General features: G+C 42.9%; 1 protein-coding gene across 5 annotated transcripts in view; it reads left to right on the plus strand.

Annotated features, from left to right (window-relative positions):
* Positions 1-14,785, plus strand: part of RALGAPB (Ral GTPase activating protein non-catalytic subunit beta) — a 106,712-nt gene that overhangs the window by 80,443 nt on the left and 11,484 nt on the right. For all 5 annotated transcript variants that reach the window (XM_062204191.1, XM_062204194.1, XM_062204193.1 and 2 more), the window contains exons 22-25: positions 1,503-1,712; positions 4,836-4,994; positions 10,728-10,893; positions 14,445-14,567. In XM_062204191.1, the coding sequence (XP_062060175.1) occupies positions 1,503-1,712; positions 4,836-4,994; positions 10,728-10,893; positions 14,445-14,567 (658 nt within the window). The remainder of the gene's footprint in view (positions 1-1,502; positions 1,713-4,835; positions 4,995-10,727; positions 10,894-14,444; positions 14,568-14,785) is intronic.

The raw sequence follows: 14,785 nt of genomic DNA on the forward strand, positions 1-14,785 counted from the left end.
GGTACTTCAGGCCAAGGCTTTAACCCACTGTGCCACAGCGCCAGTCCCTGAAGGGTATTATTCAGCATAGCCATTTTGTGTGGTTGAGGAGAGTGTAGTTAGATTTGAGAGTTAGACTAGTTGGGAAACAGATGAAGCAAGAACAATGCTAATGACATGGGAACACTGGGGGTGGGTTGAGTGCCCCACAATTATGATAAAGCACAGGCTCAAAGAGTGAAGGTGTGGGAAGCCACAGAAGGAAGCTTATGAATGGAGAGGAAATTTCAGAATTATAGCCCTTGATGTTGCCCACATCTGAGGATTTGAGTTGTGCTCATGGATGGCAAGGGTCATGAAGTTTGAGGAAGTTGTAGAACTGTGAGCCAGGATCATCACTCACTAGGGGATAGGATTTTAAACTAGGATTGTTTATGGAGAAAGGTTAGGGAGAAATCTTGAAAGGTACAGTCAAATATTCCATATGGATAAGGACCTGAAAACATGCAAGGGTGCTGCGGGGGGAGATAGACTGTGATCTGTGCATGGGAATGGGAACAGCAGCTCTGCTGCCTTTCCTGCCCGTGTGAAGGGCAGCATGGCCTTTACAGCAAGGACATGAAGGAATGCTTGTTGAGGCCATAAGGAAGTGTGTTTTGGGTTTTGTTTTGTTTTGGTATTTGTTTAGACTTTGAAACATATTTGCTTAATCACTTGCTCTATATTGAACTGAAACAATGATCACTGAAAATTATCTTTGGGGGGGCCTGCGCCGTGGTTCACTTGGTTGGTCCTCTGCCTGTGGCGCCGGCATCCAATGTGGGCGCCGGGTTCTGGTCCCGGTTGCTCCTCTTCTGGTCTGGCTCTCTGCTGTGACCCGGGAGGGCAGTGGAGGGTGGCCCGGGTGCTTGGGCTCCTGTGCCTGCGTGGGAGACCTGGAGGAGGCACCTGGCTCTTGGCTTTGGATCGGTGTAGCGCCGGATGTGGCGGCCATTTGAGGGGTGGACCAGCGGAGGGAGGACCTTTCTCTCTGTCTGTCTGTCTGTAACTCTACCTGTCAAATAAATTAAAAAAAAAAAAAAAAATTATCTTCGGGGCCAGCACTGTGGTGTAGTGTTTAAAGCCACCACTTGCAGTGCTGGCATCCCATATGGTCACTGGTTCGAGTCCCAGCTGCTCCAGTTCCAATACAGCTCTCTGCTATGGCCTGGGAAAGCAGTGGAAGATGGCTCGGGTCCTTGGGCTCATTGTACCCATGTGGGAGACTCGGAAGAAGCTCCTTGCTCCTTGCTTCGGATCGGTGCAGCTCCAGCCGTTGCAGCCATCTGGGACGTGAATCAGCGATGGAAGCCCCCCCCGCCCCCCCGTCTCTGCCTGTGCCTCTCTGTAACTCTGCCCTTCAAATAAAATAAATTTTTAAAAAATGATCTTTATTTGCTTTACAGCTTATAGTTTTATTTTCATCTTAAGATTGGCCATATTTTATAATAGTTCCATAAAATGAAATATTTGGTTTATTTCAGTTAGAAGAGAAACATGAAAAATTAAGGAGTGGCATGGCCCAGCAGATTGCTTATGAAATACACCTCGAGCAACAGAGTGAGGAGGAATTGCAGAAGAGAAGTTTTCCTGACCCTGTTACGGATTGCAAGCCCCCACCTCCTGCACAGGAATTCCAAACAGCCCGCCTTTTCCTCTCACACTTTGGATTTTTGTCCTTAGAAGCATTGAAGGTAATTTTTATGAACTTTTATGAATAAATCTGTTCATAAGTTAAAATGACCAAAACATTTTTATGAAAAAGGAAATGTCTTTAAAACTAGTTAAAATCTTGCCCTACATGTAAGTAAATGAAATTCTGTGCTGCTTTAGGTTACAGTATGAGCTCCAGGACAGTTTGCCCAATTCAGAATTCTGTCTGAGGAGACTGATTCTTGTTCATTTTCCATTTATTTATTTTGAGAAGCAGAGAAAAAGAGAGAGACGTAGCTCTCAACCACTCGCTCAGTCCCCAAATGCCTGCAAAGGCTGGGATCAGGCTGGCCAGGAGCGAAGAGCCAGGAATTCAGTTTAGGCCTCCCGTGTGGTTGGCAGGAGCCCAGTCACCTGAGCCATCACCACTGTCTTCCAGGATCTGCATCTGCAGGAAGCTGCAGTCAGGAGCCTGGCCCAAGGGGAACTGCTTTGATAAGACAGAAGCTCCACATTTTCCTCTGTAAGGTGGGACTTGGGTGACACGTATAAATGAAATCTACAGATTATTAGAAAAAGAATGTTGGAGCCGGCGCCGTGGCTCAACAGGCTAATCCTCCGCCTTGCGGCGCCGGCACACCGGGTTCTAGTCCCGGTCGGGGCACCAATCCTGTCCCGGTTGCCCCTCTTCCAGGCCAGCTCTCTGCTGTGGCCAGGGAGTGCAGTGGAGGATGGCCCAAGTGTTTGGGCTCTGCACCCCATGGGAGACCAGGATAAGCACCTGGCTCCTGCCATCGGAACAGCGCGGTGCGCCAGCCGCAGCGGCCATTGGAGGGTGAACCAACGGCAAAAAGGAAGACCTTTCTCTCTGTTTCTCTCTCTCTCTCACTGTCCACTCTGCCTGTCAAAAAAAAAAAAAAAGAATATTGGGGCCGGCGCTGTGGGTTAACGCACTGGTCTGACGCATCAGCATCCCATATGGGCGCCAGTTCTAGTCCTGGCTGCTCCTCTTCCGACCCAGCTCTCTGCCATGGCCTGGGAAAGCAGTAGAAAGATGGCCCAAGTCTTTGGGCCCCTGTACCCACGTGGGAGACCTGGAAGAAGCTCCTGGCTCCTGGTTTTGGATCGGCACAGCTCCAGCCGTTGCAGCCTATTGGGGAGTGAACCATCAGATGGAAGACCTCTCTCTCTCTCTCTCTCTCTCTCTCTCTCTCCCTCTTCTCTGTGTAACTCTGACTTTCAAATAAGTAAATAAATATTTAAAAAAGAAGGCCGGCGCCGCGGCTCACTAGGCTAATCCTGCCGGCACCCCGGGTTCTAGTCCCGGTCGGGGCACCGATCCTGTCCCGGTTGCCCCTCTTCCAGGCCAGCTCTCTGCTGTGGCCAGGGAGTGCAGTGGAGGATGGCCCAAGTCCTTGGGTCCTGCACCCCATGGGAGACCAGGATAAGCACCTGGCTCCTGCCATCGGATCAGCGCGGTGCGCCGGCCGCAGCGCGCCTACCGCAGCAGCCATTGGAGGGTGAACCAACGGCAAAAGGAAGACCTTTCTCTCTGTCTCTCTCTCACTGTCCACTCTGCCTGTCAAAAAAAAAAAATTTTTAAAAAAGAAAAAGAATATTGAAAATCTTCCTCCAGTACACTTTGTTCTGGAAGTGTGGGTTATAATTGATGCAGCTCTTTCATGCCCCTTTTTTTTTTCTTTTTTCTTTTTTTTAAACAGGCCCCTTTTAACAGGTAAAGGATATATTGCAACATACTCCTTGTCTACAATCATGTCCACAATTTCTTATCCATGATCTCAGAGTGAAAACTGAAGACCAGAAATTTTGTATGTTTGTGGCAAATTCATTTAGTTGCAAAATTTGAATTGACATGAAGCTATTTGTAGTCTTTACTTACTTCACGTAATGTGAATACTCTTGTTTTCACAAATGTTAGTGCCTGACGGTAGTGCTGCTCCAGCCTTGGTTAAGGAGATTGTGTAATAGACTGGAAGACCAGGCAAAAGTCCTTTCCAGTGTGAAAGAGAGGCAGCCTGGCCATCTCTGTTAGATGCTTTCCTGAAAAATACCGTACCTTGTAAAACCTTATTTGGCAACATCAAGATCTCAAAGAAGATAAAGGATTAGGAGGAAAAAAATACATAGTTTAAGAAGAAATTGGTTTTTTTTCCCAAGAAGTTTTAGGTTTACAGAATAGTTGAAAACACAGAAAACTTTTATCCCCCTTGCTTCTTCATTTTCTTCTGTTATAAACATCTTGCACTGATGTACACTTATTACAGCTGACAAACTTGTATTGATGCATCATTAACTGAAGTCTGTAATTTACTTTAGGGTCCACTCTGTGTAGCCTTAAGGGTTTGACAGATTTATAATGACATGAGTCTACTATGTTTCATTGTTCTAAAGATGCACTTTGCAGTCTTCCTTCCTCCACCCCCTCAAACCTCTGGTGACCACCCATCTTTGAACCATTTCTCTGTAGTTTTGCCATTTTCAGAATGTCATGTAGTTGAGATCATACAGTATATAGTCTTCTCTCACTGGGTTTTTTCACTTAGCAATATGCATTTAAGGTTGATATATATTTCTTCTAGTGACCTAATAGTGCATTTTTGCATTTCTTTGTATTTCTGAGTAACATTCTATCGTATGGATGTATCACATTTTGTTTACCTTTTCACCTATTGAAAAGCATCTTGGTTTCTTCCAGGTTTTGGCAATAGGGAACAAAGCTGCTGTTAGCAACCATGTGTGGTGTTTTGTGTGGGCATGCGTTTTAAATCACTTAGATAAATACCACGGTGTGCAGTTGCTGCACTATGTGCTAAGACTGTGCTTGACTTTGTAAGAAACTGCCATACTGCCATTTTGCATTTCTACTTAGAATGAATGAAAAAAAATACATTTAGAAAAAAGTTCTAGAAAACATGATATAGGAAAAGGAAGACCCAAATTATATATACAGTGTAATCTCAGGTGTCTTTAACAAAGAGAACTGAAAGGAAGTATACAAAAATGTAACATAATCCTTGAGGATTATGGGTCTGTTCATCCCTGCCACATTATAGGTTTTTTTTACTTAATTTTTATTAAATCACAACCAAAAGTGTTAGAATAATGAAAAAATAATAATTGCTGTTTTCTTCCTTTGGTGGTAGGAACCTGCAAATAGTCGTCTACCTCCTCACCTTATTGCACTTGATTCCACAATACCAGGATTTTTTGATGATATTGGATATCTGGATCTCTTGCCATGTCGTCCTTTCGACACAGTTTTTATTTTCTACATGAAGCCGGGTCAGAAAACAAACCAAGAGGTAAGAATTCTGGAAATTTTTTGGTAAGTTTACATGGTTTGCATTTGTCCATGCTAAGAAATTAGTATTTTATACTTGATTATTAAAAACTGAGCCAGTTCAGAAACTGGATTAATTAAAACTGTTGCATGGAAGCCTGGGCTTTTTGTCCTTCAATGAATGTGATTTAGAGAGGAACTGTAACATATCTTTCTTCTCTTAAAGAATTCAGATTCACTAAGCAATAACACAGAAAAAAGAATAAAATAACCACCACAAATAGTAAACATATTCCCATTTGGTTCATTGTGCCAGGGTGTAGAAGTGAGTGACAGGCTTTCCTCTTGAGAAACTCACCTTCCAGGTAGCTTCATAAGCAAAGCATTTCAGTGTAGCATGTATAGAGTGCAGTCGAGGAAGCAACTCCTGAAGTTTAGGCTAAAAATAGAAGACCAACTTGGATACAACGGGATACCTGTAACAGAGTGACTATGTGAAGGATAATAAGAAATGAAAGAGATGGAAAACTGAGAGCAAATGGCAAGAAATTTGAAATCTTGAAAATTAATAGTTGACAGTCACATGAAATAGGCAGGTCTTTAGATGGTAGCATGTTATGATTATGTGGTTTTGGAATTTTACTGTAATCAGTGTAAAACCATTAATCAAATCAGTACTCCTTAAGAAATTTACCAGAGTTCCAAAATATTTCACGAGAAACACTATTTCAAAAAAATTCTTTTAAAGATTCATTTATTCTATTTGAAAAGCAGAGTTATAGAGAAAAACAGACAGAGATCTGCTGGTTCACTCCCCAAATGACTGCAACGACTGGAGCTAGGCCAGACCGAACCCAGGAGCCGAGAGCCTCCTCCGGATTTCCCACCTGGGGCCCAAGCAGTTGGGCCATCTTCCCCTCTTTCCCAGTTGCATTAACAGGGAGCTGGATCAGAAGTGGAACAACTGGGAATTGAACCAGCACCCCTTTGGGATGACAGTGCTACAGGCAGTGGCTTAATCCACTGTGCCACAGTGCCGACCCCCATTTCAAATTATTGATGAGCTACTAAGGATCGAGCTTGAGAAGCTCGTCTCATTTCATTTATTGATTAAATCAGTATTTGTTGTTTGCTGTCTGCTATCTGTTAGGTCCCAGGGTTACAGTGGCAAACAATATCTATAATGTTTTTGATCTGCTATCTAGGAAGGAAGATAGATAAGCTAACGTAGTAAAGGGTGCTAATAGTAGCATTAAAGCATGTTATAGGTACCACATTAGGAAAACCTAATCTAGTGGTAAATGGTCTGGGAGGCCAACGCTGTGACCTTGAGGGTGAAGCTGCCACCTGGGACAGCTTCCATGTGAGCACCACTTCCTGGCCTGGCTATTCCACTTCTGATCCAGCTCCCTGCCAGTGGCCTGGAAAAAGTAGCAGAAGATGGCCCAAGTGTTTGAGTCCCTGCCACCTACATGGGAGATCCAGATGAAGCTCCTGGTTCATAGCTTCAGCCTGGCCCAGCACTAGCCATTATGCCCATCTGGGGAGTGAACCAGCAGATGAGAGATTCTCTCTTTTTGTCTCTCCTTCTCTCTGTAACTGACTAAATAAATTCTTAAAAACAAAACAAAACAAAACAAAAAAAACCTGTCCTGGAAGAAAAACATTCAAGCTGGTATTTGAAATATACGTTGACTATAATAAAAAGGCAGAACAAGATTGTCACTGACAAAGCAGTAATTTATATAAATTCCCAAGAGGCAAGAGTATTACATCAGCACAAAATTCCCTATGGGGTCCAGCGTGCTTGATGCAGGTTTGAAAAGTTAGGCCAGTGGTAGCCAAGGATGAGACTACAAGATTAAAGGTTTTTTTTAGTAATTCATTTATTTGAAAGGCAAATTATCAGAGAGGGAGAGACAGAGAAAGAGATCTTCCATCGATTGGCTGATTTCTCAAATGACCATAACAGCCATTGCTGGGCCAGACTGAAGCCACGAGCCAGAAACTCCATCCTGGTCTCCCACATAAGTAGCAGGGACCTAAGTTCTTGGACCATCTTCTACTGTCTGCCCAGGCACATTAGTGGGAAGGTGAATTGGAAGCAGAGTAGCCGGGACTCAAATTGATATGTTGATGTGGGATACCAGCCCAGTGAGCAGTGGCTTAACCCATTGTACTATAGTGCTGTTCCTTATAGACTCAAGTTTTTGAAAACAACTCAGTAAAATTGGATTAATTATAGAGGTTAGGGATCTGTTTCGGAAGGAAGTCTAGAGAGTTGGTCATATGTAAATAATGGGATCATTTTTCTCCTATTTAAGAAAGAAAACCCTTGAGGCAACTTCTAAACCAGTCCAGTTTCCTTAGTTTTTAGGGGCCTAGAATGACTAGGAAATAAAAATTCTCTGAGGCTTCTTTGGAGTGGCTGAGACCTGACTTCCTAGCCGCAGGATCAATATGCATTAATTGGCTGCCAGCAAGTCACCCACAAGGTAACTTTGGTCCATTTATTATTTCTTGACTAAACTTTCAGAAACTATTTATTTGTAAGTTTTACTTTTCAAAAATTTTAATTGTAAAAACTGGAATTAGCTGTCAAGTCAGCTTCCTAGAATTTATAAGAATATGAAAATTTGCCAAATAGTCATAAAAAGACAGGTTCTGTTTTTAAAAATGACCAGGCGCTGATACCCAGTGGATTGAGAGGCAGTAGGTATAACTTCCCATCCTTTGACTTTCATGGGTCTCCAATATGGTCTTGGCATAGAGTAGCATTGTGTGAATGACAGTGGTCTGTACATTGGCTGCTTCAGAGTCAATTTAGGCAGCTTTTGAAAATAGTGATTCTGGTGCCAGCACTGTGGCGTAGCAAGTCAAGTTGTTACCTGCAGTGCTGGCATCCCATATGGGCACCGGTTTGAGTCCAGGCTGCTCCACTTGTGATCCAGCTGTCTGCTATGGCCTGGGAAAGCAGTGGAAGATGGCCCAATTCCAATCCCACCCACGTGGGAGACCCAGAGGAAGCTCCTGGCTCCTGGCTTTGGACTGGCCCAGCTCTGGCTGTTGACCACTGTCTGGGGAGTGAGCCAGTGGATGGAAGATAAATCTTTCTCTCTCTCTTTTCCTCCTCTCCCTTCCTCTCTCTTTGCCTCTTTAAAAGAAAAAAATAGTGACTCTAGGATATTGCATCTGCTAATTGTTGTTTTGTAGAAGTCTAGAACAGGCTAAAAGAATCTTATTTTTAGGAAATTCCCCAAGTGATTTTTATATGGTCTCCTTCTCATCCTTTTTTCATTTTGGAAAGGAATTTCTGCTTTCCCTCCTTTAAGACTGATTATTTCAGCAGTAGCATTATTGCTATCTTGGGTCGGATAATTCTTTGTTGTCAGAAATCTCTTGGGGTTGGCACTGTGGCATAGCAGGTAAAGCTGCCACCTGCAGTGCCGGCATCCCATGTGGGCACCAGTTCGAGTCCCAGCTGCTCCACTTCTGATCCAGCTTTCAGCTATGGCCTGGAAAGCAGTGGAAGATAGCCCAAGTCCTTGGGCCCCTGCACCCACGTGGAAAACCTGGAAGAAGCTCCTGGCTCCTGGCTTCAGATTGGCACAGCTCTGGCCGTTGGTGGCCATCTGGGGAGTGAACCAGTGGATGGAAGACCTCTCTCTCTCTCTCTCTCTCTCTCTGAGCCTCTGCCTGTTGTAACTCTGCCTTTCAAATAAATAAATCAATCTTTAAAAAAAAAAGAAAAGAAATATCTTATTCATTTTAAATTTTTATGAGAGGCAGAGAGAGAGAGAGTGGTTTCTTATCTGCTAGTTTACTCCCCAAATGCCTAGAACAGGCAGGGCCAAAGCTAGGAGCCTGGAACTCAGTCTGGGTCTCCCACGTGGGTGGCAGAAGCTCAGCTAGTTGAACCCTCACTTACTACCTCCTGGGACATTAGCGGGAAGCTAGAATTGGGAACAGAGTCAGGACTTGAACCCCAGGAACACTGGCAGTGGGATGTGCATACCCCAAATAGCATCTTAACTGCCATTCCAGATGCCTTCACCCCTCCATGAATTTTAGAACACTTAGCAGTGTGGCCTCACCATGCATTGTGACAACCAAAAAATGTCTCCAGACATTGCCAGATGTCCCCTGGAGGACAAAATAATCCCTTAGATGAGAAACACGGTTTCAGAATAAAGGAGTCTACCAGAGGCCAGTGGAAAATTGGCATTTCGTTGGACTTTGGTGAAGGGGAGAAAGTCTTCCATCACTTAATTTTTCCTGGAATGGTTGTGATCTCTCCTTTGGACTAAGAACAGGATATTTTCACATTCATTTATTATACTCAATGTGTATTGAATTTTTAATAATTTGTAGTTAAATAATCATACACTTATGTGATGTTTCTCGTTAATCAAACAGCAAAATCTGTGAAGACAGAGTTAAAGTATCATTTATTTTTAGGAAGCATTATCTTACCAGGAGGGAAATTCAGGGTTTTGCTTGGATTATCTCCTTTAGTCTTCATAACTGTCATTATTGTCCTTACCTTATAGATGAAGAAACTCAGACAGGTTAAGAACCTTGCCCAGGGTCCACCCAATCCAATCCAAGTCTGTCTGTCTACAGGGTATACATTTTTTTTTGTTGTTGTTGTTGGACAGGCAGAGTGGATAATGAGAGAGAGAGAGACAGAGAGAAAGGTCTTCCTTTTTGCCGGTGGTTCACCCTCCAATGGCCGCTGCAGCCGGCACATCACGCTGATCCGAAGCCAGGAGCCAGGTGCTTCTCCTGGTCTCCCATGCGGGTGCAGGGCCCAAGCACTTGGGCCATCCTCCACTGCCTTCCCGGGCCATAGCAGAGAGCTGGCCTGGAAGAGGGGCAACCGGGATAGAATCCGGTGCTCCAGCCGGGACTAGAACCCGGTGTGCCGGCGCTGCAAGGTGGAGGATTAGCCTGTTAAGCCACGGCGCCGGCCTGGGTATACATTTTTTAATTTAACTTTTTTTAATCTTAAAAAAATGTTCTAAAAGATTTATTTATTTATTCAAGAAGCAGAGTTATAGAGAGGGAGAGGCAGAAAGAGCAGTCTTCCATCCTCTGGTTCACTCCCCAAATGGCCGCAACCGCTGGAGCTAGGCCAACCCGAAGCCAGGAGACAGTAGCTTCTTCTGGGTCTCCCATGTGGGTGCAGGGGCTCAAGCATGTGGGCCATCTTCCACTGCATTCCCAGGCCATAGCAGAGAGCTGGATCAGAAGAGGAGCAGCCAGGACATGAACCAGTGCCATATGGGATGCTGGCACCACAAGCAGACGCCACAGCGCCGGCCTCAACCTTAAAAATTTTTTTATCCATTTATTTGAGAGAGAGAGTTAGAGAGAGCTCCCCAAATGCCCACAACAGCCAGGACTGGACCAGGCTGGAACTGGCAACCAGGAACTCAATCCAGCTCTCCCACGTGGGTGGCAGGAATCTAATTACTTGAGTCATCACCTTCAACCTCCCAAGGACTTCATTAGCCAGAAGCTGGAGTTGGACAGTAAAAACAGGTACTCCAAAATGGGACACAAGCATCCTAGCCAGCATCTTTAACCACTGCTTTTTTTTTTTTTTTTTAACTGCAATGATAGATTCCCAGATTTTCTCAGAGCTTTATCTTGACTTGTCAGAGGCTTCAGAGCTAATCCTTTTTTATGAGGATTTATTTTAATATATTTTTGTTTCCTTCATTGTGGCTGATGATTGATATGTATATTTTAGATTTTAAAGAATGTGGAATCTTCCAGAAATGTTCAACCACATTTCCTAGAATTTTTGCTCTCCCTTGGCTGGTCAGTAGATGTTGGCAGACACCCTGGCTGGACTGGGCATGTTTCTAGCAGTTGGTCAATCAACAGTTTCGATGATGGTGAAGGATCTGAACAAGGTAAAACTCACATTGGCCATTTATTTCTCGTTTTGTTACTTTTACTTTCTTACTGTGAATTTGTAGTCTTGTTTAAAAAAAAAAAAAAAAGGCAAAGATATGTAAAGGAGAAGTTTCTTTCTCTTAATCCCAGTCCTTAAAGGGGGCATTTAGTAATATAGAGTATATTCTTCTAGATATTTGTATGAAGTATGGAATGGTAGATTTAATTAATACAAAATTAATGACTTGATTATTGCAGTGCTGATTAGTTCATTTTTAGGAGTAAACAAATTTCATTTTCTGTAAAATATTTGTGACAATACAGTTCCCTAACAAGCATGAATATAATTATTTTATTAACAAATGTGTTTTATAGACTCTGAGACTTTCAAGAGTCACATTTAAAGGTTACATTCTTTTTTTTTTTCTTTTTTAAAGATTTATTTATCTGTTGGAACGAGTTACAGAGATAGATAGATTGTTCATCTGCTGGTTCACTCCCCAGAGGGCTACAAGGGCCAGGCTGAAGCCGGGAGCCATGAGCTTCATTCTGATCTCTCCATTTAGATGGCAGGGGCCCAACCACTTAGGCCATCTTCCACGGCTTTTCCCAGGCCACTAGCAGGGAACTGGATTGGAAGTGGAACAGCTGGGACATGAACCAGCACCCATATGGGATGCTGACATCACAGGCGGTGACTTTACCTGCTGTGCTACAATGCTGGGCCCTACATTTTTGAGACAGTATATCAAAATTCTTCTAGTAAATAGTAGACTATCTTTCAGAGATTCTTGACCATCTTGACAAATTCTTTTGTGGAACTATAGTCAGGAGAAAAGTTAGAAATGTAAATTTAAGACCTTTGCCCACCCCTCCCCCCAGCCCCTAGTGCTTTTTTGTTCCCAGGCTCATGATGTCACTGGAAAGTTAATATTGTCTCTCTGAAGTGAGTAATGCCTGTGTTTAGTACTTTGAATTTTCAGAGTTCTTGTGTCAACAAGATTATAACACTCAGAGTTTCCCATTAAATACTTGACCTCTGAGTTTCTTCTGATTTCAACTAAGATTGAAGCAAAGTATTTAGGGGTGTCTTATAATATCTCCTGAATTATATGCTTGAGTATATCTGTAGGCTGAGTTCCTATAAATATAATTGATAAAGGATATAAACATTTTTTTTGTTTTTGATGAATATGTTAGTTGGATGCTTATGGTTGCAAGTAATAGAAAACCTGACCCAAATTGGCTTAGATTTTGAAAGTCATTTATTGCCTCATGTAACTGAAAATTCCAGAGTTTGGTTAAATTTTTAGTGTTATTTGATCAGCACTCCTGCTTTATTTCCTTGCACTTTCCCTCTAGATCTGTTCTTTTGTTCCTGTTCCCCACCTGGCTTCTCATGAGAAAGGCAATTCCAGGCTTTACATTCACATACCATATTGACCTGAAGGGACCAGCCAGATCTCAGAATCCTCCACCCCCAAATCCTGATCTGCACAGTAGTTGGACTGTCTTCAACCTGTCTCTGTAGCAGGAGAGGTGGACTGGCCCTGGTGAAGAGATAGTGACAAGTTAGAGCTGGGATGGAGGCTCAAGTCTACCTGTACTTGCTGTCTGCTAGCGTAGGGGCAGATGGAATGACCACAATGCCTACTGCAGTAGATAAAAGGTATAGCTGAAAGTCTATACCAAGGCTCAGCAAACTAGCTTGTACCTGTTTTTATAAATGAAGTTTTATTGAAACTCAGGTACATGCTCATTGACATACTGTCTATAAATGCTTTCATGCTTCAGTGGCAGAATTGAGTTCATTGTGGCAGAGTTCATGGGTCCTGCAGAACCTAAATTTATTCTCCAGTCCTTTACAGTGTAAATGTCCTATTTGTGCTATTTTCACTAGTATTAGGTATCTTCCAGTCTGTTAGGTGAGATAGTTTCTATTTTTAATTATGGTTGAGAATGGGTATCTTTTTTCATATTTTTTAAAAGATTTATTTTATTTATTTGAAAGAGTTACAGAGAGAGGTAGAGACAGAGAGAGAGGTCTTCCATCTGCTGATTCACTCCCCAAATGGCCACAGGGCCGGAGCTGAGCCAATCCAAAGCCAGGAGCCAGAAGCTTCCTCTGGGTCTCCCATGTGGGTGGCAGGGGCCCAAGGACTTGGGCCATCCTCTGCTGCTTTTGCAGGTGCATCAGCAGGGAGCTGGATTGGAAGTGGAGCAGCTGAGACTCGAACCGGCACATTTATGGGATGCTGGTGCTGCAGGCTGAGGCTTTAACCCACTATGCCACAGTGCTTGCCCCCAACCTTTTCATATTTTTATTGCTATCTTGAGAAATACAGGTTCATTTCTTTTGCCCAGTTTCTTTCATATTGTTGGTCTTTATGGTATCATTGGTAGGACATTATTTCCATTTTAAGTGGGAATTACCTGCCTTTATGTTTTTTTTGTATTATACAGGTTGAGCATCCCTAACCTGAATATCAGAAATCTGAAACTCTGAGTGCCATCATGCTACCACAGTGGAAAATTCCACACCTGGCCTCCTGTTATAGGTCACAGCTAAAGCATTGGCACACTAATTGCACAAAATTATATTCAGGCAGTGTGTATAAGGTGTATAGGACACATAAGTGAATTTGGTGTTCAGACTTGGGTTCCATCCCCAAGATATTTCATTATATATATGCAGGTACTCTACAGTCTGAAACACTGTGGCCCCACGCATTTGGAATAAGGGATACTCAACCTGTGTCACTGATGTTTGACTGAAGAGGAGCAGAAGAGCTGAGGAGCAGCAGAAAGAAACCAGGGACAAAATGTATTGAAGCAAGAGCTCACACACATGCAGACACACAAATATACACCAGCTCCCTGCAGAGGGACTGTGGTGGTCTTCACTTTGATTTTTGACTCTTTCCTAAAAGGACTTCTCCCTTAATCTGCCTCATGGAGATAAGTTAAAGGTCCAGCTATCTTAGAAGTGTTCTGACATAGGCTGGTTTCAGAAACTACAAAATTAATGCTTTATAATTTAAAGTTAAAGACATTTAATGAACATTTATGGTTTATTCTTCTTAGACACTAATTGGTTCTTGTTGGAAACATAACTTCCTTTTTATGTTTGTTTGTTTGTTTATTTATTTATTTATTTATTTATTTATTTTCATCTACTGAAAGGCAGAACGACAGATCTTCCATCTGCGAGTTCACTCCCAAATGCAAGCAACAGCTAGATCTGGGCCAGGCCAAAGCCAGGAGCTAGGAATTCCAACCAGGTCTCCATTTGGGTGGTAGGGCCCAAACACTTGAGTCATTATCTGCTGCCTCCCAGAGTGCATAAGCAGGAAGCCGAATCACTAGCAAGGAGCTTGGACTTGAATCGGTACTTGGGTGGGGGATGCAGGCATCCCAAGCAGTGGCTTTATCCACTGTGCCACATTGCCTGCTCCATATAGCTCTTATTTATTGGTCATTTATTTTTACTAGTTGATATTTCATGAGGCAGGGTGATACTGTTTTTCCCCACTATTTGAAGCTGTGATGTTGTGTTTCTTTTTCCTAGATGAAGTGAGTTCCTCTGAAGATGTTGGTGCTAGCATTTTCAATGGACAGAAGAAGGTGCTGTATTATGCTGATGCCCTTACAGAAATAGCTTTTGTGGTTCCTTCTCCTGTGGAGTCCTTAAGTAAGAACATTTTTTTTGGATCGTGCTATCTTAGGCTCTATTTTTGTATTCACTAGTTTATGCAGTATATTACACTAGAAGAGATTTTGAAGTCATTTAAGATGTTCTTCAGCTTCTAAGATGCTGCTAATTATTAGATTACACAGAGCTATAAGATTTATCTTCTAACTTTTGTATGGGACGTAAAGACAAGCAAACTGACCCTCTAGGAATCTTGG

The sequence above is a fragment of the Lepus europaeus genome, chromosome 10 (assembly GCF_033115175.1).
Source record: "Lepus europaeus isolate LE1 chromosome 10, mLepTim1.pri, whole genome shotgun sequence".
Classification (NCBI taxonomy): domain Eukaryota; kingdom Metazoa; phylum Chordata; class Mammalia; order Lagomorpha; family Leporidae; genus Lepus; species Lepus europaeus.